Here is a 25,088-nt window from a genome sequence, read left to right as displayed (position 1 = left end):
ACAGTGAGATACAGAACAAAGTTGTTGAGATTTTTTTTTTCAGCTTCATAATATCCAAAGAATCATATATCTAAACAACTTTCCTCTCCTGAGATGTGATGTTTTATAATGTGGAAGTGAAAACCCAAGAGCAGCACTTTACTGCTAGCCTTCTTTTAAGGGATCTAAAAATACTAAATACAGATTGTCTTAGTGGCTTTTTCGTTATTTTTATTTCGCCTTGTGAGCATCAGTGTCCTTCTCCACCTCCATCATTTACAGAAATAAAAGTTACTCCTAAGCCTAAAGTAAATAATATAAAAGTTATTCCTAAGCCTGTGGCATGGTGGCATGCCATAAACTATCCACTGAATGAAAAGCAGCTTTACAAGACTTGAAAACATTTTTGTCCACTTCTTTACCCAAATCCAGTAAGATGATGTTTCGCTTTTCTGGAGCAGGGACTGCTTCATGTTGCCCTGCACAAAACGTTCCTGCCCAATACCAGCAGACAGATGCATTAAAAAAATTAAGTGTGGCTTATCAGAGAAGAAAGACAAGGAAAAAGTGACTAATGACTCTGCTGTGAACTTGCTTGCACTTTCAGGATGAAATTGATGCATGTTATACAGACACTCAAATTTCAGGTTTGGAAACCTGAAGGTAACAACAGCCCCTCAAACCATTTTTTGTTCCATTTGAAACAAACTTCAGTCTGATTTTTTAGAAACCTTTTGCTGAAATACAGTGCAGAAATATTGGACATCCCAGGTGAAATTCTATTCCATCTTGGATCAAGGAGTAGAGGAGGGAGTGTCAGCAGGCATCTGTGATGCTACCACGAAAAGCTCTAAATATCTTTCCTAAGCCTTTTATATGAGGCTGTTTGGTATAAAAAGTCTCTCGTTCAGAGAAAAAAATGTACATTGATCTATGGTAATAATTCTGTAGATAATTTGCATACAAAAGCACATCATTATGAAAGGATCCTCTGGTAACAGAAGAAGTGTGATTGTTTTTTTCCCCCCCTTCCACCCCTTTTTTGGGATAATTTGAAAATAAAGAGCTTACCATATACCTTGTAAGTTTTTATCTATTTGTGTAGTATATCTTTAACGTGCTTATTACAGCTGACGACTCATTTGACTTTCAGCCATCCCAGTTTGAACAGTGCATTATTCGTTCCTTGCAATCTCTTAAAACTGTGTTGGACTGCAAACCTGGAGAAGCCAGTGTAAGTTTTGATTTATGTTTTCATTTTTATTCTTCTAAAACCCTATAGTTATTTACATGAGAAGAACTTTCAGAGAATGATCCAAGGGTGTAACTTTCCTCTGTATTTTTTTCCCATGTACACCTTTTCACTTGTGCTAGCTTTTAGACATCTGGTTGTGCTTCATTTGTTAAGGGTAATTTGTGTTAATGGGGTGGGTGGAACCTGTATTTAAATCCTTAAAGCTGTTCCTCTGGAAAAAAAATGCTACTCGTGTACTATTCAGATAGCAGTAGATATTACATCTAAAATAAAAAGGGAGAGGCTATTCTTAGGAGTTGCTCTTCACTCAGTGTTATTTCCAAATTACTTGATGAACTTAATTTTTTTTCCCCCATCTACTCAGTATCATGAGGCCCTGATTGATTGAAACATTGATGTTCCTTTCTAATGGAGTTTAACACTTTTCCAAACTCCCTTTGGGCCCTATGTATAGATGTTGTTTCTCTCTCTTCATTTATATTAATCTTTCTGACTAGCTGATCTGTTTTCTAAATAAACATTGTTCAAGAGAATCTGCAGTGAATTCACCTGCATGATGAATCCTTCTTTTTAGGATGTGAAGACCTTGAAATATCATGGAAGCTTTTGCTGCCATTCCATTAGCCAACAATGACTCATACCACGTGCTAGGATTTGCTTCCTTTTACTGTGTTATCTCCTCATACTTATCAAACTGTTTACTGGAACTTGTATTGTCTCTCCGAAATTCAGGATGGAGAAAAATTGGAATTGATCCATAAGAAAACAGTGTCCCAGCAGCCATTCCTTTAATTGTGTCATCTCTTTAGGGATAAGTTACTCAGGTCTTCCTTGAAAATAAGGCCATGTGAAGTTGTTCTGCTGAAATAATATGCTTGCATCCTCAGGTTTTCCAGCAGCAGAAAACACAGGAGGATGTGTGCCAGCTAAGCATTGGGATCATGCAGGTATCTTGATCACTTTGAAGTATGAAATTGTCAACACAAGTGACAATCAAAAATGCATGCGTTGTACCTTACCCTCCTCCCAAAAGGTAGCTGAATTTTGATGACTCTGTTATTTTTGTGGTACACTCTGGGATTCTGAGAAATGTTTGACTTTAAAAGTAGGAAACGCTGACTAGCTCAATCCAATGATGGCAAATCCTGAGAGAGTAAATGACATATTCAAGTATTTTACTGAATGTGATTGTTCAAGATTTTACTGACAATGTTGCTTCCTGAGCTGATGCCATCTAACATCTATATACTGCAGTCAGAGGAGAAATGCTGGTTTTCATCAGCTGAGGATCTGGCTTTTAATTTCTAGCAGAATACTGTGTTCTTTGTAACACTATCTGATTTTTTTTTTTAATTTATTTGAAATTTGATAATAGCATTCTTTGGGTTTTTGAACCATTTTAAAAGTCTCCTCAAATAAGAAATGGTGAGCCAAAGAAACAAGAGGACTATGTGAGGCTTCTGCGATTTGTACTTGGAATCCACTGTTCAGATTGAGCACATAAAAACTGTTAACCATGCTAATCAGCAGATTATCACTGCATAATTTTAAGCATGCATCATGAAAATTACTTACCAGGGTTAAAAATTACTATATTTTCCTACTATACACTATGATGCATGCAAAATATAAAATACGCATTCAAAAGCTGTAACTAAATGTTACTGTATTTTTGTAGGTTTAGACAAAACCAGGTGACAATAATTGCTCTGTTTTTATTAAGTGTAGTAAAAGTGAATTTGAAAACATTTTTTAGTTCTGGCAGAAAATTAAGATCTTGCTTTATTATTTCCTAGGGCTTTATAGATTGTTTGGAACAACTGAGCACCAAACCTGATGGTGACATAGATACATCACAGTAAGTAAAAAGAAATTAGATTTATGTGTAGTATTCTGCAATTGTGTGTGCAGGTCTTACATTTAACCAGGGTTGTGGTTTTATCCCTTCTGTATTTCATATTTCTTGTGAATACTTTTGCCTCTGAATGCTTTAAAATAAGAGCAGGTACTTTTTATGTCAAAATGTTGTGTGACATCATGTAATAAAGATCATACAAGATAATTAATATTAAATTATTTATACTGTTTTTTCAGTGACACAACTTGTGTGCTGCTGTTGAAGCAGATGTGTTGGTTTTGACATGACTTTACATAGAATCAGTTGTATTTGTCACCAAGGAAAGTCCAGTCATGGTGAAACATCCCCTGCCTTTCTTTTCTTCCCTCCTGTTTTTTTAATGATTACATTGGTACTTCTGCTAAATTCATGAAAGTTGTTTGTTCAATAAATTCCTATGAGCCCCTTCTTTTAGAGACCAAATCAAGTCAGAGTAGCCTGAGCTTCCAGGAGTTACAAACATTTGTGGAAAGCCAGAGACTTGTCAGATATAGCAATACGCATTGGAAAGGGCAAATTAACTTTGGTTTTAATGAAATTTATTTTTCTTCCTATTCAGATGACCATTGGCTGGATAGGTGGAAAATCAGAATCTGTGGCAAAACAGAGAAATTATATTAAAGATAAATGCTTTAGGAAGGAAGGAAAAGGTCTGTAGCTAGAATACTACTATCAGACTACCAAGCTCCTCCTGCAGGCTTTGTGGGCATCTTGGAAAAACTGAACAACGTGGACTGCTTTGTTATCTGGTGTAAGGGGGGGTTTGAAACAGGATTGCATTTCATTCCTTTTGATTGAATCCACCATGTATCGCATAATCAAAAGCACTATACTTTTGTATATACTTACTTTTTAAACAATATTCCCAGTCTTTCAGTTGATGTTTCATCTCCAGATTTGTTTGGAAGCATTCATGAAGAATCAAGTCTTTCTTCAGTAAGTTTGGCTTCTATATCTAAAAGTTGATGTGAAAATATTTCTCTAGATGCAGGAATGTGGCTCTTTTTTATTGTTGCAATATTGTAAATATTGTTTATTTTGTTTTCTTTTTCTATAGAGAATAATTTTGTATTCTGTAGGCATTTCTCTTGTTGAAAGCACTGGTTTTATGGTATCTTAGTGTACCGTGTTAAGGTAACTCATGAAAGTGGTTTTTGAAAGCAGGTCCTCAGAAACTAAAATGGCCTCACAGAAATCAGTGAAAATAGCACTGGTGAAAAGTCAGCTGAGGATCTGACTTTGATTTATCACCTTGTTTTAGATTAGAATCGGTCTGATTATTAGTTACTTTTTGAAACCCACAAAGATACAGATATTCAGTAATACTTCCTTCCCACAGAAAATTTACTGAGAATAAGTATTTGTTATTTGTTTGGCTTGGTTGATTTTGGATTTTTAGGAACTTGTAAAAAATTTTTTAATATTCTTGACACTCTGGTTAATGTACTTTCTTCCATTTAAGCAGCTGATGAAAAAATGTAGGTTTTACCTGCAAGAAACCTACTGAGAACCTCTTGTGAAATTAATATTCCTTAGTACAGGTTTTAAATGTTGTCAGAAGTCCAGCTTTGCCTAATTTTCAAGAGTAATAAGTATTTCTGCTACAATAAAGAATCACAGATTGCCAAACTGGGGCAAGTTTCTGAATTGTAGACTATAATAACTAGTTCTTTATGTAATTTTATTCTTGCAACACACAGATTTGGTATTAATTGTTCACATGTGGCTTCCTCCTATATGTGATAGGTATAAATGCTTAAGGAAAAAGAAATCATCATTTTAGGCAATGTATGGCTTCTCTCATTCCATGGTATTATTTTCTTATGTAAATCACAAGACGTTTTGTCTTCTCTTTCTTGAATGAGAACAGAGAAAGTGAGTGATTGGAGTAAGATTGGTCACTGTATTTTTTAAATTCTCATTTTTCAAATAGATTGCATACTGCCTGATTATAACTTAAAGTAGAAGGCAACTCTCAGTCCTAGTCATTGTATAACTGAAATACAAAACTGTCAGGAGTTCTGGGTCTGAAAACCAATACCATTTTTAATCAGATCAGTGCTGTTATGGTGACTTTACTGTCAAATAATTTTGTTTTCAAAATAATTTCTCAGTTGATTTTTAACTTTACTCTGAGGTAGAAAAATAGTTTGAAATGAAAAGGAGAAGGAGAAAGAGGGAACGCCCAATTTATTTAAATAGTAGTTCTGTCTTGTTTGGTTCTTTGTTTGGAAGCTATATCTTTATATAAAGATCAAGGAAAGGCAATTGTAGTATCTCAACTCCAGAATGTATTTGCCTCTCTTGTAGTTAAAAAAATCATTGAAGAACAGACATAAGTTATAACCACCTAGAATTTCTTCAAACTGCTGAAATTATATAATGCAGTTCAGAACCTTCTAGTATTTCAGAGTTGGTGAGTGCATTTGTTCAGTACCTGCTTCCCTCATTTTAGCCAGCTTCATGGGAAAGTGAAGATGATCTTCAGTTGATTTTATGATGGTCATAATTCTTAGTATATTTCTTGAAACAAAGTAAAATCCAGAAACAGCTTCCTGGAAAGCTGTCCAAACCTAATTTTTGTAAAGAAGTCTTAACCACAGTTCTGTATTAGTCATAACTATTCCAATGAATGCTCTGGATCATATAAGAGGACCTATAAGAGGAAGCATCATGTTCAATCATCATACCTGATATTCATTCATTTCTCAGTAGTTTGTTGACAAAAGTATTTGTAAACCCTACTTTATTTATGAGAATGTTTATTATGCACAGAGACTCGGTAAAATACTCTATATACATTTACAGTGTTGGTTATGATGATACTTCCCTTTTCAAGTGTTATGCTCTTTCTTCCCTTAATTTTTAGGAGCAGAGACTTTTAATTGCACTCAGTAACTGCCGTTACCTGGAGCGTCACACCTTCCTAAATATAGCTGAACACTTTGAGAAACATGGCTTCCAAGGTGTTGATAAAATAACTCAAGTAAGTGAGAACACTGGAATGAAGCATCATTGCTTGAAGATTTTTATTTGTTTTACCTTCTGTGAAAAGTAGGTGCAAGTGTCCAAACATCCAGAATGACTGCGGGGTGAGGCTTCCACGAATAGGTGGGACTCCAAGCATTGGTTGGACATAACAACAACAAGGATATGGTTCTGTGTGTTCATACAGGGCTTAAGCAGCTGGGATAGAAAATGTGATCTCTTGTTCAGGACTTGTGTATTCAATGGCAGAGCTTATCTGATTTCTTAGTAACGCTGTTTAATGTCACTGTGTTCTCTCAATGCAGAGAGTAAAAGATTGTTATCTCAGGAATATACTTGATAAATTATTTCATCTGGAAATCTGCATTACTGATAGCTCTTGTTCGTAAACTAGTTCATGGTTTTTTTGTTGTGTTTGGGGGGTTTTTTGTTGTTTTTCTTTTTCAAAGAACGAAAATGTCAAAGTGGGTGGCAGTAGCTGTCTCATTTTCCTGCCTTTTTGTAAAGATTAATCACTTCTTATGAGAAATGTTGTGACTTAATCCTTAGGACCATAAAGCTAGTTTATTTACAGAAATATTTGTTGGTTGGAAGTAAAATGTTATCTTTTCCAGTACGGAGTACAGTATTTCACTCAAACTGATTGTTCAACTATGTAGTACATCCTTAGTCCCATTATGCCTGAATGTTACTTGAATTTTTACAGCCTAAGTAATTTTGAATAGCATTTGAAAGGGATTGCTATGATTTGTGGGGTTAGTACTATATAGAAAATTACTCTGGATATTGCCAGTTTTTTGCTACTGAGAGTTGAGCTCGGCCCAGTTAGAAGCAGCTAAGACATCTGTTATGTATGTGTTCAACACCCTGCCTTGCACAGCCACATCAAAATATTGCTGCTAAAAGTTTGATACATTTATAAATTACCAAATTCAGATGTTGAAGGGGCAGATTCATTTCCAATCTGCATTAACCCTTTGAAAACTCTGACTGGTGCACTACTGCATGTATTGGGCACATCAATGGGTCATGCCAGCTGGGGGCATTTGGATAATTGGATAGTCATCATAAGAGGGCAATTTTTGAGCCCTTTATTAATTTTAAATGAGGATGGAAGCTCACAGATGTTTAGAGGGGTGGGTAGATTGTTTCAGTTTTTTGTTCTGTCACCTAAACTTCTGAAAGTTTTAAATTTATTTAAATATTAGACTAGAAAGTTGTAGTAAAGAATTGGCAATTTTTTTAAATACTGTTTTTTATCTGAAAAGGCTGAAACTAAATCATACTTTTAAATCTTGTCAGCTTTAGAAATCTAATTTTAAAGTGAGTTTGGTAGTGTGTTTTAGTAAAAAACTATTTGTTCTTTTACCGGACTGTTTTTTTTTAAAGTTGCCTTTGTTAGTTAGGAAATCATTATTATCTAATATTCTGAAGTACTGAAATTATAAATGGTAGCCAAGAACATTTCTTTGCATTCTATATGAAAATTATTTCAATCTTTTTTTCTTAGTGTGCCAAATAGAAAATTGCATAAAGCAACCAAACATTTCACTGTGCTTTTAGCACATGCTACCTTGGCACATATTCATGACTCTTGTACTTCTCTGTGGAGATTCTTTAATTCAACTTATCATCAGTTTAGTCATTTAGGAAGTAGAAAAAAAATGTATCCCATAAAATTCATCAAGCTTATTGATTAAGCTTCTGAATAATGTTGTTTCCACAGTTCTGATAATTAGATAACCTTAAAAGGTAGAAGCTCAAAATGGTTTTATGCAAGAATTGAAAACTGTAGTCACAGGGATGTTCATAGCAGAAAGACAACAATGTGAGAATTGTCTATTTTTGTAAGCATTTAGCCCTCTTGAGGATCAGGGACATGGGTATACACAGGGAATGTTAAGGACTTCTGCCCAATACTGGGCTCAAAATTACTTTTAGATTAATTGTTCATTCTTTCTTGCAATCTTTCCACCAACTGAAAAACCAGGTTACCACAATCTTAATTGTGTATTGAACTTGAAACAGGTTGGAGAGAACTTGTATGAAACAAAAAAACCTGTATTGAATGTGCAGATGATCTTTTGTGCAAATGTGGAAGGTCTAATTACTTAATTCTAAAACGCTCTGCTGAGGAGCGCTGAAGCAGTTGTTTCACAGATTCTTTGAATGGGTGCATATGTGCAGGGACTTTGCACTCAAACTTGCTTTTCCTGCTAGTTCCAAGCTAAATAGGAATGACCTAAGGGTTGTTATTCTCCCTAATCATAAGAAATTGAAGTGAAAAATGTCATGAAGCATTTGTAAGAGGAAAAAAGTGTGGTATATCTGTACCTTTTAAAATATGTTCTATTTAAAAATAGGCAGTCAGGTAGAAGGAGAAGAAGAAGAAAATAACCTTGATCTTCTTATGCCTTATAGCGAGCTTTCCTTTGGGATAGAGATCCTCTTGTGACAAATTAAAGAAGGTTCACCACCTAGAAAATCAGGAAAGTCGTGGTGTTTCTTCTTTCTGAGCACCAGCTTCACCATCCCAACTTTCCTAACATCAGCTTTGGCCTCAATAAGAACTGTTTTCCCTTAGACTTGTGATCTCCTTCCTGAAAGCTTCTCTGTTTCTGTTCCTGACTCAGATATTGCAGTTCATTTTTCTCTTTTTTTAACAACGTAGACATACCAGAGTAGAGCACAATTTAGAGACATCCCTCTAGTGAATAAGGTTCAACCCTTATTCTACAGTTTGCAGTATTAAATCCTCAGAAAGGGATGATAAGGAGTCCTTTCTTTCTTTTTCTGAAATCCCAGTCTGATCTAGAGACCTGTTTTTAAAGCAGAACTTATTTTTAAACCCCTTTACTTCTGGAAATTGTTATTCATACACACACGTGTGTGTGTGTGTGTGTGTGTGTGTGTGTGTGTGTGTGTGTGTGTGTGTGTGTGTGTGCACGCCTGCCTTTTCCCCTAATTGTTGAGGAAAATTACCACTAGTTTAAAAGCTTTATTTCTATGTTGCTTAAGCTCTTATTTATAGAGCCAAAAACATTTCAGCAGAAGTCACATGAGATTCTGATCTTAATTTTCATTTCATTATATTTGCATTTAGCATCCATTGCCATGTTTAGATACTAGTGTTCTGCTTCAACATTTTGTGATATGCATTGTGTTATAGAATCATTGTAGGAGCTATAATTACAGGGGGTACCTTCGTTTAATAAAAAGCCTTGTAAAAAATTTAAAGTTGTTGAGATACAGTGAACAAACTGTCCCTGTCCCCTTAGCTTTCAGTGTGGCTAAGTTGTGAGAATTACAAAGAAGTGCATGGAGAGCTGTTAAAGAGAAGAGTTCTACAGATGCTAATGAGCTGCAGCTTTTGCTTCTGTTGTACAAACACTTATTGGAGTAGAGAGGGAAAGTCCATAGGTTCAATTTCAGAAGACAGAGACTTCTAAATAAATAATGGGTTTTTTATAATATAGTGAGAAATTGTAAAATTAAAATTGATACATCTAAAGTATTATACAAAAAACTTGTTTAAGGATTGACATTTTTATGGGTATATTTTAAAGCATTCCCTAAATTCAGTTGTTTACTTTGCAAGATAAAGACCTCCTGACATGCAGGAAAAAAAATCATGCCAGTAGACAGTTCCTGAATGATCTGCCTGCTTAGGCATTCCTTGTATTTTTCATGAAAATGTCTACTGCTGAATACAATCAGGAAAAAAAAATATACTGGGTAGGATGGACAGATAATATGGAAGTTTTGAAGTTTTTATATACATAATTATGAATTGAAATATGTCAGTAATTGCTGCTTTTTGATGAAATTAAAGAAGATGTTATTTTTTGGGTAGGTGATTAAATTCTTTTAGTTAATGACTATTTACTATGTTCTTTCTCTTTCCTTTTTTTTTTTTTTTTTTTTTTGTTTAATTTTTTAGGTTAGTATGGAATCCTTGAAAGAGCTGGATCAAAGACTGTTTGAAATGTACATTGAATTCAAGGCAGATCCAATAGTTGGGTCATTAGAACCTGGCATTTATGCAGGATATTTTGATTGGAAAGATTGTCTCATTCCAACAGGTAAATATCTGCTTATTAAATTCAAATGAATTTTACAGTGATTGATAGGAGCTAAAATATACTGTACAATTAAAAACTTTTTTCTAGTCTGTGTTTTTAACTTTTGACATGTTCTCATTATGAGTTCTTTCTCAGAGACTTTACTTAATTCCTAAATCATTTTTCAAATACCCCCCAAATGATTAAAGCTGCTTTCATTATTGATAATCTCTTTAATACTTGTTTTTTGTGATTATTTTGCTTCATTGCTTGTATATAATAGAAGGAATTATAAAAGCCATCTTTGCTATTTTCTTATGAAATTCACTGAGGTAGTTTGGGATATTTTCCAATAGAATCTGGCTACTTTGCTAATAGATGTAATTACAGTTCTCAAATGGTAAAATTTTGAGAAAATGTGTATTATAACAGTAGTTCAGCAAAGAATGGTAAACCATCAAAGGGCAGGTATAAGGTGGTTAAATGACTGAGATGTTAGTCATTATTTAAATGCTTTAATGTCCTCTGTTTTGAGGGAGCATAATATATAAATGAGTTTGCCTTTTTCTGTTTTTGCAATAGTGAATACTGCGCACACTTAGGTCCTTTGAACATCTAATTTGTCCTGTGCAAAATTGATACATTTGAATTCCTTATTACATAAATGCCTGATTAATACCAAGTAGAAATTAGTTACAGTGACATAGTACATGACATTTTGAAGGTGATCTTGTCCTAATCAATTTGTACATTCTTGTTTTGATTTTTTCATGGAGTTTTATGTGGCAGACTTAGTAAAAATTCAGTGGTACTTAAAAACTGGATATGGAGGTAATTACACTGGTAATCTGTAAATCAAGAGCTGCAGGTGCTTGTTTGCACAAAAGCAAAAGGATTTTAAAGTTTATTACTTTAGATAAAAGTGTGTTTTCCATCTCTTGTTAATACTTTTGTGCTCAGAATATACACTGTGATACAACGTACTGCCAAAATAACAGATACTCATCTTGCACATTCAAAAACGTTTCTGAATAATACATCACTTGTCATCATATTTGAAGTATGTTTTCACTTGGCACATTTGGATTGCCACCAGCTAACCAAGGCATTGTGTCAGCTTTTTATATGCTCATTTCTTTATCTAGTGCATTGGAATCTACTTTCTAGGCTCACATTGCTTTTAGGATAATTCGACTTTTAGGATAATTCGTCTTTTCTTTGTTTAAAGGGATTATTTTATTTCTAATACAGGTAGGCCTCAGCCTTCTTGTTGTCCGATTTATTTTTGGTTTAATGTACTTTCACTGTTACTGTGGCAAAAATTTAAGTGAAGACAGTGAATTTTAGAGACACCTCTTCAGGTTGCATATCATAGTGTGGGCCAATTTAAAATAGTACAAAAGTTGTTAGGGCTTTTTTTATTAATCCTCTAGCTAGACATGTTAAAAAAAGAATATATAGACACTACTTCTGTGCTTCTCCACCTTGATGATTAATTACCTTTCCAATTAGTTAACCTCTGTTAAATGTTAACTCTGCTGACTACTGGTATAGGAGTATCGTGATTTAACATAAGCCAGCAACTAAGCATCACACAGCTGCTATCTCACTCCTGTCCTGCCCTGGTGGAATGAGGGAAAAAATCAGAAGGGAAAAATTGAAAAAACAGATATGTTGAGATAAGGACAGTTTAATAATTAAAATAAAATAATAATAATAATAAATTTTAATAAAAAGGAAAATAACAAATAGATAAATAAACCACAAGGAAGAAGAAAGACAAACAGGTGATGCAAATGAAAAATAGTCACTCACCACCAACTGACCGATGCCCAGCCTGCCCCCAGCCAGCTTTCCCCCTAGTTTACATACTGAGCATGATGTCTTATGGTATGGAATATCCTTTGGCCAGCCAGTGAAAGCTGCCCAGCTGTGTCTCTTCCCAGATTCTCATGGATCCCCACGCACTCATTGGCAGGGCAGCGTGAGAAACTGAAGTCCTTGACTTAGTGTAAGCAATGCTCAGCAGCACCTGAGTCATGGATGTGTTATCAACATTATTCTCATATTAAATACTATAGAAGCTACTAGGAAGAAGATTGACCCTATCCCAGCCAAAACCCAGACAAAGAGTAGCTTTGAGGTCCTTCAGTTTGTTTGATTATAGCAATAGTTCATTGACCCTGGAAATATTTGGTGTTCTGAAAATAAAATTAGTAAGTGATTAATAGGTAACCTCTTCATGAAGGTAGAGAAACTGTGTAATTGAAAAGGAGTGGATGAAAAAAAAGCCTTCTTGTGGAGCAAATGAGAATCAGATTTTTTCCAGTATTTGATCAAAAAAGAAAAAAAGATCACCCAAGAGCCATATAATTGATTTTTATTAATAAACTGGTATTTACAAACAACTTTAATTTGTACTGTAAGATTTTAATTGAGAAAATATACTCATATATAATCTAAACAATGCAGTTAATACTGCAGTAGACATGCTATCTTTTTTATTTTCCTTCTAGGAAAACCCAAAACAAAAAAAACTCTATGTTACACTTAATCTCCAACAGCATTGAAAATACCTACTTTATTAAACTGAAATACCATGCATACGATGAGGAGTGGGTCTAACTGGAGTCAAACACATTTTTCACTCAAGGCTTTGTTAAACAATGACATATTGATTTGCTAAGAAAAAATTGTATATTGGAAATTATTATCTGTTTTCAGTAATCTTTATGTCTGCAAATTGTTAAGATTTGCATTGTTTCATTTCCCTGGTTTGGATTTTGACTTTCAAAGTCTTAATTTTTTTTTAAAAAAAGAAGAAAAAAGCATGGCAAGGCAAACTGTTTAGGCCTCAGTTGTGTCCCCTAGTGATGCTATCAGTGATGTGTAGCGTTGTATCCTTACCGGATGATTGCCAGGACATCAGTTTTTGGCATGAAGTTTTTTTATGTGCTGTTTCTGCATCAGCTTTCAAATAGGACTAGTGATGATAGTAAAAAGGTGAATTTTGACAAGAGCAGGTTTTTTTTTCTGAAGGGAAAGAGGTCAAAACATCAATTTGCCCATATGTAAAAGATAAGGAAAAACGTAAATTACTTCCCTCATTCAGTGTGAAACTTTCAAGCCATCTGGTCATTGAAAATCTGACCAGAACTGGAGGCATGTTGATGCCATGACACATCTTTTGCAAAGGACGTTTTTGAAAATGTGCGTATGAAAATACTGATTTGGTTAGGAACAAGATGAAGAATTTTATGGTGGTGAATTTCCTGTCCAGTCCCAGAGCTTCAACACTACAGCTGTTTCTGAACAGTTCTCTGCAGTGGCCACCTGATCTGGACTATTGGAAGTAATGCTTTTGGGTAGATGGAATTATTCAGGAGGAGGATGCTAATGCTGAGATAGGAAATAATCTAACTGCAAGAGAGGGAGAGACTGGAACAAAAAACTTGTGATGAAGACTGGTGTCAAGCAAGGAATGGAGGTGGAGCAAGGTGGGAAACTAGGACTGGATAAGCAAGTTAAAAACATAAATTAGGGTAGAGTTTAGAAATTAAATTAAATAGAATTAATCCATATTTATTTAGAAATATAAATGGATTGCACAGGATTATTCAAACAAGAGACAAGCTTGAAGTGCAAACAAAAGGAAAGAGAAATCTGATACTCACTAGACACGTGAGTTTACCAGAGGCTACTGTGTAATTTAAGAAATCCCCTCAATCTTGCAGTTTCATCCTCTAGGGATAACAGCCTATTAATATTACTGATTACTTTCCTTGCACAGCTAACAGAAGTTCTGTATGAATTCCTGTATAGTTGGAGTACACTACAGGCAATGCTATATATAGGCAATACCACTGGGTAGCACAGCAATTACCTAAATGTTTTGCCTTGATAGTGTTATCAACATTGTTTCTTTCTGAGAATTAGGACGTCAAAATTCAAGGTCTATATCATCAGGATATAGAATGAATCAAATCCATATGAATTTCCTGTACAGAAATTTCATATATTTATTGCCAGTATTGTTACTGAGCCATGCAGAGCAATGCAGTAAGAGAATATTCTGTTTTCCAGTCTGGTTTTGGTTTGTTTCCTTTTCCATATCAGTAAAAATTATGCACAAAAAAAAACTACACAAATGCAATAATTTATAATTCTGTCTTTAAATAATATTTTTTTTCCCACATGAGTGCACTTGACTTGTTTCATAAAATGACAGCTGATTTGGAAATACAACTGGTTTTTAAATTAAGTGGAACTGATACAGACAAAAACCTATCCTGAGCTGTTCAGAATTTGAGAAGTGAGTGAAGCATAATCTGGGTGGGGAAAAAAAGGTACAGGTAGGTTTCTGTCCACAGAAACTGCTATGTCATGTAAATAACTCACTTAAACATTTTTCTCTTTATATTTAAACCACCTTCTTTGAATCCTGTCTGTTTGAACGTTCATGGTTAATTTGACTAGCTGAAGTCTTGTAAGTTATTCACAAAAATCTTATCCAAAAACCTTGACACTATTTATCCTTGGCAGCTCTGCAGGCATTTGGCTGTAAGTACTGGGGACAACAATTTCTTGCATCATAAAATTCATAGGAAAATACAAATATGAGAAGAACTGTATTAAATGACCGGTTCTGAAGAAGAGTTTTGAAAAAAATTAAGAAGCTTGCCTTTTGAGCTAGCTTTGAAAAATATATACTATTTAAGCATGGTACCCTGCTTCTGTCAGTGTGGAAGAAGCTTATGCCTTGCTCATTTAAGCGATTGTCCTATAATTATTAAATATTTCCTAATACATGTGCTTTTTGTTACAGTTTTAAATATAAAAAAGAATGAATTGTTTGCATGGGGCAAACTTTCATTTAGCCTATGTACTAAAACATTTACTGTTTAGTTTTTCAACGTGCATGTGCTTTTCAGTAAGAAAGATCTGAATGTCAGAACTTGTGCACAAAGTGATTTTATATTTGGCTCTTTATTTTGATCTAAGGTGTGACTGCTGGTGTTAGAAGGCAGTTTTATTAACTTAATTAGATTTATTGTTAATAAATAACTCATTCAAGTTTTCACTTTAATTTCAATGTAGACTTCTGAGTCTTTACAAGACAGACTTCAATTTTAACATGCAGCAGCAGTGAAACCTAGTTTAGTTCTTTTCTCTTGTATGAAACATTGTTCTGATTTATTCTACGTTATTAACATAATTAAAAGAGATGAAAGGAACAATAGGAAACATAGTGTTAATCAGTTGCCAAGTATGTATTTAGATTGTTTTTTGTGTATACTGGTCAATCTGATAGTTTAACATTCAAGGGGTTGTTTTGTTCCTGTTCATACATCTCTTTTGATAGTAAATTGTGTTTTGTTGTGGGTTTTTTATTTCTAATATAAAATACATAAGTTATGTCTTAGTCGTGTAACAAAATTAGGCACCTTTTTTATTTATATTTTTGCATGATTTTTTAATATTAAAAAAATTTATCTTTTTGACTTGCAAGGCTATAGACTTTTGGAGAGTGAATGAGGTGCTTGCTCTGAATTTGGATGGAAAATATTTCTGTGTATTAATGTTTGTGTAATACAAGCAAAGGTAGTTGTAGTATGTGAGCATTTAGTCTTTTAGAATATTAATGTGAACTTTTGCATGCAAATGGCAAATTACTTTTCATAATATAGCAAGTTTGATTATATTTAATTTGTTTACATATTGCAACCACTGTATTAATTTCTGTAAGACAGTAGTATGTGAGGATTTATTTACCACAAAAAAAGGTCGATGATCACTTATTTTTCTGAACAATTCAGCTAATGGTGATATCTCTTTATAAATTGTTTTTGAAATGCAGGCTGCTGTGCAATCTAGCCAGCATTCACTCAGAGTTCAGAAGCATACAGATTTTCAGCTGCCATTCTAACAGTCTTTTTTAAATATGTGTCTTCTGTGTTTCACTTGTCTTGTCAGATATTCAGGGGGGTTTGAGGTATTTAAAATTTCACATTGCTTTGAAAGTTTTAGGTGATTTCGCACTTTCAACTGAAAGGTGATTGTGGTTTTTAGATATTCATTCTGTACTTGGCATAAATTGAATATAGTCAAGTTATATCTGAATTTCTTCCTCTTTGGTGTGTTAAGAGATCATTGTTTGAAACATTTCAAATATATGAAATGCCACTATCACAGTAAAAGATTAAGTGCGTCACATCTGCTAAATCAGGTTTTTTATACTTGTCACATCTTTTGTCTGTTATTTGTCTAATTTAATAATCTAATAAAAAACTTCTAATGCCAATAGCCTGATGAAAAGGTACTCAGCAGTTAAAAATTAAATATCAAAAGGCATATTTAATTTGTAGTTACGCAGCGACATACTTGTCAACCCTAACTTTTCTTCTTTTGTTTAATTTAGGGCACTAGCACCCTGCTTACGTGAAAGATGACAAGTGCATTTACATCTTAAAAACATTTGGATATAGTACAAATCATTTTCTTTTTCTTTCTTTCCTTTTTTTTTTTGTTAGAAATAAGCAATTACTTTTTGACTGAAATGTGCAAAATAGTTTTGTTTGAAATCTCTATAACCCTTTAGATTTCTGCTAACCATTTAAAAGGATGGCTTCAGAATTATCTTACTTACATCAGGTAGATGAATTTAAATTCCAACAGTCCTCAAATTGTTGATGTCCTGCCTTTAGGAATTATTCTGAATTTTTATGCTTTACTAAGGCCAAATTCTGATTCCTGCATTTTGATGCAGGGATATGATGTGCATGTATGTGAACAGGAAGAAAACTATGTTTTGCAGGTCAGTTGCATATAACGGTAAGGGAAAGAAGTCTTCTGTACTGGCAAATGAAGTTGCTAAAGGACTTGTCAGTTTGGGGGTTTTTGTTACAAAATGCTAGTAGTTTGTTTATGACACAAGAGGGTTCTTATACACAGCAGTCTTTAAATAGTCCAGTTAAAATGTGCTGGTTTTCACTCAAGCTAACTGCTCTTACAACATACAGTAGTAAATTGATGGTTTGTGCTGCTAGTAAGGAAATACCAACTATATAACAATCAAATTTGTATTAGGATGAGTTGAATTCATTCATCTTTAAATTACCCATTTGATCAGCAAGTGTGACAATCCATGCATTGAATGACTACAGTCCTTGCATTTGTTGTACTACACATAATTCTTTGCAAAGTAGTATCATGTACCAAAATTATTATGTCAGGGGCCCTCATATTGTAGCCTTGCCATTTTTGTAAAAAATTAATTTGCTGCTTGAAACATAAGCACATAAAGTTCAATGCATGTTTCAAAATACTTTCACTTGTGTAATTTTATTTTAACCTGAAATTTTAACCTGAAATTTTTTCTTCAATTTCACTTTGAGGCATTTAGGTTTCTTTCTATTTCTCACTTCTCACAAAATTGTATTGTCATAATATATTAGTGTCTGAATTTAAAATTTTAAGGATTATTGTATCTGAAGAAATGAAATGCACTGTCCTTGCAAAAGATGGCAACAGAAGAAGGCAATGGCCCTTCAGCTTCCTGTAGTTTCTGCCAACGTGTTACCTTTAAGTTCTGACTATTACAGAACTCCCATTAGAAACCATCCTGGAGAGACATCACATTTTTCAGTTCCTACTTACTACACACTGAGTTGCACTTGTATGTTGACTTTATTAGGTATCTTCTTGTGCTTCTCCAGCTTCTTGCATGCAAGATTTTCTGCTGCTAATTGTGATTCAAGTTTTTGTTGGCTGGTCTCAGCAGCCTCTAGACTCCACATGTATGAGCATTCAGTAGAGTTTATCTGTATCTTATCTGGTTTATACCTTATGCTTCCTCTTGCTTTTCACATTTTCTCCCTCACTCGCGGTTCTGATTTATGGCATTTTCTGCTATTAAGCCTTGTCAGTAGTTGTTTACTAGACTGTTGTCCATCACTCTTTCAGCTTCTCTTTGGCTTTACCTGTCAAACTTCTTGCTAGGGTACCTTGTGGCATTTCTGTCTATGTGTCTGTGCCTTGCTAAAGACTAAAGACTTCTAAAATGAAGTCTTGCTGTAATTCCTTGGTCAGACAGCAGCTTAGTATTTTAGCTTGAGAATTGTCTGCTTAAGTACCTGTTTTAACTGATGGTATGACAAGTCACTCTTATACCTGCATGACATTACAGTTACTATAACTTCAGAGAACTTACTTATCAGGCATGTCTGACAAGTCAGAAGTCTCTTCTGACTTGTCTTCTGTGGACTAGCCAGTTGTAGGAAGTTGTATGATACTTGTCGTCAGTTCAGCATTTTCTTGTTTATACAGTCAGCCTCTGTCATGTGAGGACATGTGTTAATGTCAATTACCTTTGTTTTGTGTTGTTTTTGATTTTGTTACAAGGACGCCTAAATTTTTTTACCCCTCAAGCATACTGTTTGAGAAACACTTAAAATCTTCTAATATCATTTCGTATTTTTGACTGTCTTTGGTAATAGGCTCTAATCCCTTCATTGCTTAAAGCAGAAAGCTAACTGGAGATTGGAATCAATGATAATGCATAGAGGAGAAAGGGCAGGCATTCTTTCCCCTCTTTTCCAGCACTCCTTATTTACAAGCACGAATGAGGGTATATCCACACAAGTTTTGTACTGTCTCAGCCCTTTCAATAAAACAAAAGTAGTAATAAATTGTGTCATCAACAAAACAATACTCCATGGTCTAGCTTGTTGGCACAGTGAATGCTTTCATGTTTATGTTGCATTTGACAGGCACAAATGGCATCTTTATGTTTCCTGTCTGATTTACTAAATTCTGTGGGTGCCCCAATGTTAAGGAATGATGCAGTTTTGGAGCACAGGCAGGTTGGGTTTGCAGGTTAGGTAACTGAACAGAAATGAATGAATGGAAGTGTGTGAGAGGACGAACTCAATGGGGTTGGTTCAGGTGGATTTGGAAGCTGGAACTTAAGACTTGGGAGGTGAGGGAGGTATGAGAAGATTGCAGGCAAAAAAGCTTAGAATTACAAGTCGATAGTCACTATTACTTGGTTTTTATTTCATTACTAGTTGGATTATAAGCCAAAATAAATTCAAAGCTTGGCTGTGAATGAGGTGTTTGAGTGAGGTGTTAGACTGCTCCTTCATTTGTTACTCTTAGAAACCAGATTTCTTTATTTTCTTGGTAATGCTCAAGGTAGTTTCTGTGGCAATGTTTAACAAACTGATGTGTAATGAAACTACTGGAGTGGCAAAAGTCAGTCACATTAAAAGTAAAATTACCTGTAGTCCCAAACTATGGTATCAGATCCCTTCTGGAGTTCCTAGTTAGGCTTTTTTACTTGGATTTATTATCTTTCTTCAGAGATTTATTTCCACAGATGTGCTAATTGTAGGCACTTTTTCTCAGAATATGCAGCTGGGTAGTGTTAGCTGCTGAAAGGTCATGTGACTGCTCTCTTCTTCTACCCAGAGCTGTTTCCAAGTCCCTCTGGCAATCTTTACCCAGATCTTACTGGGGTCATCATCACGGTTTCAGAAGGCAGTGTGCATGGGAACACTGTGAGATCAAGAAGCAATTGCAGGTCATGATTAATATTTGTGAAACTTAATTGTGTTGTTGTTACATATTCATAGGTGAATGTGCCTCCCGTTTAAGGTTGATCTGTAGGACAGGTTGGTTTGCTGGTGTTTGTAGCTAAGTCATAGTCCTCTAGCTGAAATTATAAAGGATCAGGGATTTGTGTGTGATATTTAGATAGAAAGTCCCAAGTTAAAACTTGGGTATTCGTCCAAATAAACTCAGCTCTGTCAAAATTACCTGATTTTTCTGTGCATGGAGCTGCCTGTGTAGTTCCTATAATTCACATTGTCCTGCTTAGAGAATGGTTTTGTCTTGTTAACTTTTAGCATGTAGGTGCTCTTTAGAAACAATCCATAACAGCCAGTGATCTCTCCTGATAAAGGTGCATAGTGTCTTGTGGTGGAGATTCCTCAAGGACCATATAAAATACAGCATTATACTACCTTCTGTGCAGATGCAGACAGTAATCTTAAAATATCTTGAATTTGCCTCAGACAGCACAGCAGAGGAGGTCCAATAACCTTGATGCCCTTAGTGAGCCTCCTGTCAGTCACATTGTCAGTTATGGTTTGAAGTTTTGTGTCAGGGGTCTATGGTCAAGCATAAAAATAATATTGATTTTATGATAAAGGAAGAGTAGTAAAAAACTATAATTTTCTAAACCCTGAATGTATGCAGTAGTTAAGGATGCTGTTGTTTTTAACATTTTAAAAACACTGATGAAAATAGTCTCCAAAATGAACATTGCAACTGGCCAGACTTGCAGAGTCCTACTAGGACAGTGAGGAAAAGCTGTCTCCTCAGTACTACGTAACACTTTCTGCCCAAGGGTGTGTGCGTGTTTTTAACTTAACAATTTTAGTGTAAAAAAATGCCTCAGCCTTCTCTATACAAAACTTCTATACAAAATACAGCCTGGAGCATATTCTCTCAGTAGCCAAGTTATCAAACCCTTGAACTCTTACTTTTTAAGTGGGAAAATATGATTGGCTCCTAACTGTACCGCAAATCCATTGTAATAAAAAACATTTCATTAGCTTAAAATTTCTTTACACAGCGAATAGCAATTTAAATTTAATGAAACACTTAAAATTTATTGATGTGTGGATGAAATTAGTGTTGGGCTTGTTCAGCAGTTGAAGTAATTCAAAAATATTAAAAGCCTTTACTTTGAACTGTGAAAAGTCTTAAGCTTTCCAGTTATTGTGGGTCACTCCTGAGTCAAGATAGCTTCCAAATGTTGATTTTGGATTAAATAATTTTTACGAATCTATTGTTCAGGTCATGCAGAAACATTCTTCATTTCAAATCCATGCCCTTTTCAAAATGCTATAGGGATTCAGTGAAGTTTGGAAGTGAAAAAGAGTGAAATAGTAACACTGGAAATCAGTGCAAGTTCTCACCTTCACATTAATAAATAGGATTAATATGTGATCTCATCAAATACTGTATGTTTCCTACAGCGATTTTCTCTCATTTTCTCCTTTTTCATAGCAGACTAGAAGATAGTAAGGTGTGGTGGGGTTTTTTGTTTTGATTGTTGGGGTTGGGCTGAGTGCTTTTGTTGTTGGGGTTTTGGTTGATTTTCTTTTTCTGCAGTAATGTCTCTAAAAAGCTGCTGTTGTCTGGTTCCAACTCACTGGTTATTTGAGCAGACAGATAAGTAAAACTATACATAAAATTCAACTTAGGACATTTTTTGCCATAAATTTAAGGTATACTCTTGTGAGTGCTGATATGCTGATCTCTGTGCATTTGACTGCAGTACGTGTTAGAGGTTTTAAGTATGTACATTGGTAGAAGTAAGAGCTGGCTGAAAGGCAAAATGGTGATGACCCCTTCAAGGTCATCCCAAATTACCAAGTCTATGGAAAAAAACAAACAAACAAAAACTAGATTTTGCCATAGAAATCAAATTTGAGAATTTGGTGAAAAGAAGCAGAGCACAACCTCCTACCACATTTTCCTAAGAATCCACTGAATCTGTAATCAGAGTCCCTTTGTTCAGTCAGCTTTTTCCCATGACTCGATACTTCCATCCTGCCTACTAAATACTGCTCCCAATTTGTGTTTGTAAGTTAATATAGTGGCTTTGATTTGGTTGCCAATTTGCTGAATTTAGTTACTAAAGACAAATAAAAATTTCATATACTTTCATGCATTTCACATACAATTGGTACACAAAGCAATTTGGAAGAAAATACATAAAAATATTAAGAACAGGTTCTGTGCTTTTTTTCAGTGTGGTGAGCGCTTGCATTTTTTGAGTTACGAACACTCACAGACCTTTGCAGAATCAGGTTCCAGAAGTATTGGGATTTTTATATTATGCATTGCCACCTGCTTGTTATCATTATACATTTGTATAATTCAATGGAAATAGCATCTTTCAAAAAAATCATCAATGTTAATAACAAAACGTACTGTAAAACCATGAAGATTGTGCATCTTAGTGCTGTTTATGAGCTTTTTCTCAAAGCACCACTTTTGAAGTTGCTTGCTTAAAAAAAAGTGGTTTAAAAGGTCTATACTTTCTCTTGCCAATTTTGCCTTTTCTTTTACTTACCCAAGTATATCTGTTGTAAGTCACTCTAATAAATGCAGAAATGCAGGACATGCTTCATGGGTAAATAAATTTTTTTCAGTAACTTGAAGGTTAGAGACATGCGGAGCAAAACTGGGCACTAAAATTATAAGTGTCTGTATTGTTCCAAACACTTTATTTGTGAAATTAGTCTCTTTTGGATCAGTTGACTTCAGTTTTCTCATTTCTTATGATAATAATATTTGAGTGACAACCAAAGTAAATTCATAAACATAGTATATCTCTAAGCCCATTCTTCATTTATGAAATTGCTGTCATTTTGCATTTGACAGGCTGTTATTACAGTACCAGTGACTTAAGGAATTATGAGAAGAACACACAGTTTCCTGAGTGAGTCTGTGTTTTGAAAGGTTTTAATAATTTTAGGTTTTATAAAATCATGAAAGGACACCTTCAGGGTGCCTTAAAATTGATGTGTTTGAAAGAAATAAATGAATATTCTTGCCGACTATGCTTGGTTTGTGTTAATGAAAGGAAATACTGCTTGAGATTTTTGGATTCAACTGTTCTCAGTTTTGATAGAGCTGTTGGTTTTTAGTGTACCTTACAATTAAAGGAGTGACTGGCTTTTCCTGTTGAATTGGTCATCCTGTATCTTTATGGGGTGAATACAGCTACACTCTTTTATCTGTGGAACACCTTTTTAAATTGGCATTCTTGTCATTACATAAGTCTTCCTGTGTGGGGACCTCTGGGGGCAGTCTGAAGGGGTTTGTCCATGTCGCTGGCTTTGACCGCCACTGACACCGCGGTATGTGTGACTTCTCTTCTGTAAAGCGAGACAGGTCTGGGAGTGGCAAGGACCCCCAGGTATGATGAGTTACTACATTCAGACTTTTGGAAGCTTATGTCAAAGTTGTCAAGGGGTACAACTGTTCAGGTTTTTTCCTTAAGAGGCTCACTTGTGAAGAATTAGCAAAATAAATGGCAAACAGGTTACAGTACTGGAAATTATGTGAGTGCCAGGCTTCAGAGGTATGTAGGCACTAGTTTTACAAGATGATGATACCCTTCATTTGTCTACCACCCACCAGCTGGTCTGTTTCACAGTTTCTCAATTATTCTTAAATCTGAAAAAAAAAATAGGAAGACAGCTTTTAAGCAGCAGAGCAGTTCATTGGTCAACATAATCTAACTTTATTTCATGAAAAAACTGTTGATGCCCACAGCTATTTGAAAATATGTCCAATACATAGCAAATATTTATATTCACTTTGTAGTCTGTTCCCTCTTACGTGCAATATTGTGTTTTGCCTCAGTGTTTCTTTCGCCTACAAACTTTGGAAACTTAAGAAAGTTCTGTGACCAGGAAAGAACCATTAAGTTTCCACTCTATTACATTTCCTGGACACACAGAGAAGGATCACAGTCCTGTCTTACAAATTGCTAAAATCAGTAGAAACCTAGTCATACCAGGGACATGTACCCTGTTTTCAGCACACTGTTTTTACCTGTTGGCTATAAGTAGTCTCTGCTTTATTGAAAGAAAATCATTTAGCACTAAAATTATTCTTATAGTGGAAATGTAGTGATAGATACATACTTAGATACATATGACCTTTATATGCTGAAAATCAAGGGGGGAAGAGGGAAGAAATTGGTTAACAATTTTTCTTCTGGAAAATGAAGCAGCATTCTACAGCAAATGGATTGCTGGTAGATAAAGTTCAGGTAATACTGAGTCATCCTTAGATGTATTCATTTTCGTGTCAAGAAGGAGTGTTTGTTATATCTGAGTGTCTCACGCATAAATTTCATTCTTCAGAACCTGGCTTTTTTTAACATTCAGGAAGAAAAATGGGTTTGGTTTAGATGTTATGTTTTTGTTGAGTGAAATGTCTTTTCTTGTAGTTCAATTTTTTTTTCAAACCACCTACTTTAATATCTAATAGTTGTAATTAATTTCTACTGTCGGGTTTTCCCTTCAGTCAAACATATACCCACTTTAATTCAGCAACAACAACAAAAAAAAAAGGCTCAGCATCCCCAAAGCTGTTAAAGCTGAAGTAGAAGTGGTAAGGTATTTTTTAAGTAATGCTGAATCTATAGAGCAGCACACTGTTGGCTGTGAAGTGTTTATATTCTTGTTCTGACACCAGGTTGCTTTTATGTGTTACAACCACACATTGGTCATTGCACTTGTAGAGCACTGTAAAGGCTGTAACTCTGCCAGACCATGTTGTTCTTATTTAAATGACAACAACAAAAAGACAAATGTCTGTGGATAATGTATCTCAAGTACTGGGTTCATCTAATGATCATCAATGCATTTCTTTACCAGTGGGGAGTGACCTGAAACTGGTGTATGCTTAGATGGAGAGGTATGAATGGCTATAACCTCTGAAGTTTTTTGTTGTTTTTTACATTAGTGCATTAGAATTCTTGGTTTATGGGGTTTGGGGCTTTTTTGTTTGTTGTTCTTTCACCATTTATATTCTTTGTTACCTGATTAGTAGATTGAAATTTAGCTGATTATGTAATAAATTGAGTAATTTGAGAGTCTTCATGGTTCAATTCTAAGTATGGCATGCAGCATCTTTTGCTCAAGACCTTCATGTCTGCATTTAAAAAATGCCCTTTGTGCTTTGTTACTGTGTTTGGAGGAAGAAGTGAAAATAAATCCATCTCTGAACAAAATCCTTGCAAGAACATGCATACATATAAAATTGGCCTTCAGCTATCTACTCTTCTTTTAAATATTTGATGCTAGCAAACACCTCTCCC

At 34.7% G+C, this 25,088-nt stretch overlaps 1 protein-coding gene across 4 annotated transcripts in view; it reads left to right on the top strand.

Moving 5' to 3' along the window:
- Positions 1 to 25,088, top strand: part of EXOC2 (exocyst complex component 2) — a 491,144-nt gene that overhangs the window by 445,037 nt on the left and 21,019 nt on the right. For all 4 annotated transcript variants that reach the window (XM_050970538.1, XM_018926318.3, XM_050970537.1 and 1 more), the window contains 6 exons: positions 1,133 to 1,213; positions 2,122 to 2,181; positions 3,031 to 3,092; positions 4,001 to 4,067; positions 6,001 to 6,117; positions 10,060 to 10,201. In XM_050970538.1, coding sequence (XP_050826495.1) covers positions 1,133 to 1,213; positions 2,122 to 2,181; positions 3,031 to 3,092; positions 4,001 to 4,067; positions 6,001 to 6,117; positions 10,060 to 10,201 — 529 coding nt within the window. The remainder of the gene's footprint in view (positions 1 to 1,132; positions 1,214 to 2,121; positions 2,182 to 3,030; positions 3,093 to 4,000; positions 4,068 to 6,000; positions 6,118 to 10,059; positions 10,202 to 25,088) is intronic.

This window comes from Serinus canaria, chromosome 2, assembly GCF_022539315.1.
Source record: "Serinus canaria isolate serCan28SL12 chromosome 2, serCan2020, whole genome shotgun sequence".
NCBI lineage: Eukaryota > Metazoa > Chordata > Aves > Passeriformes > Fringillidae > Serinus > Serinus canaria.
Note: the sequence above shows the minus strand (reverse complement) of the source record. Positions and strands in the feature narration are given on the sequence as shown.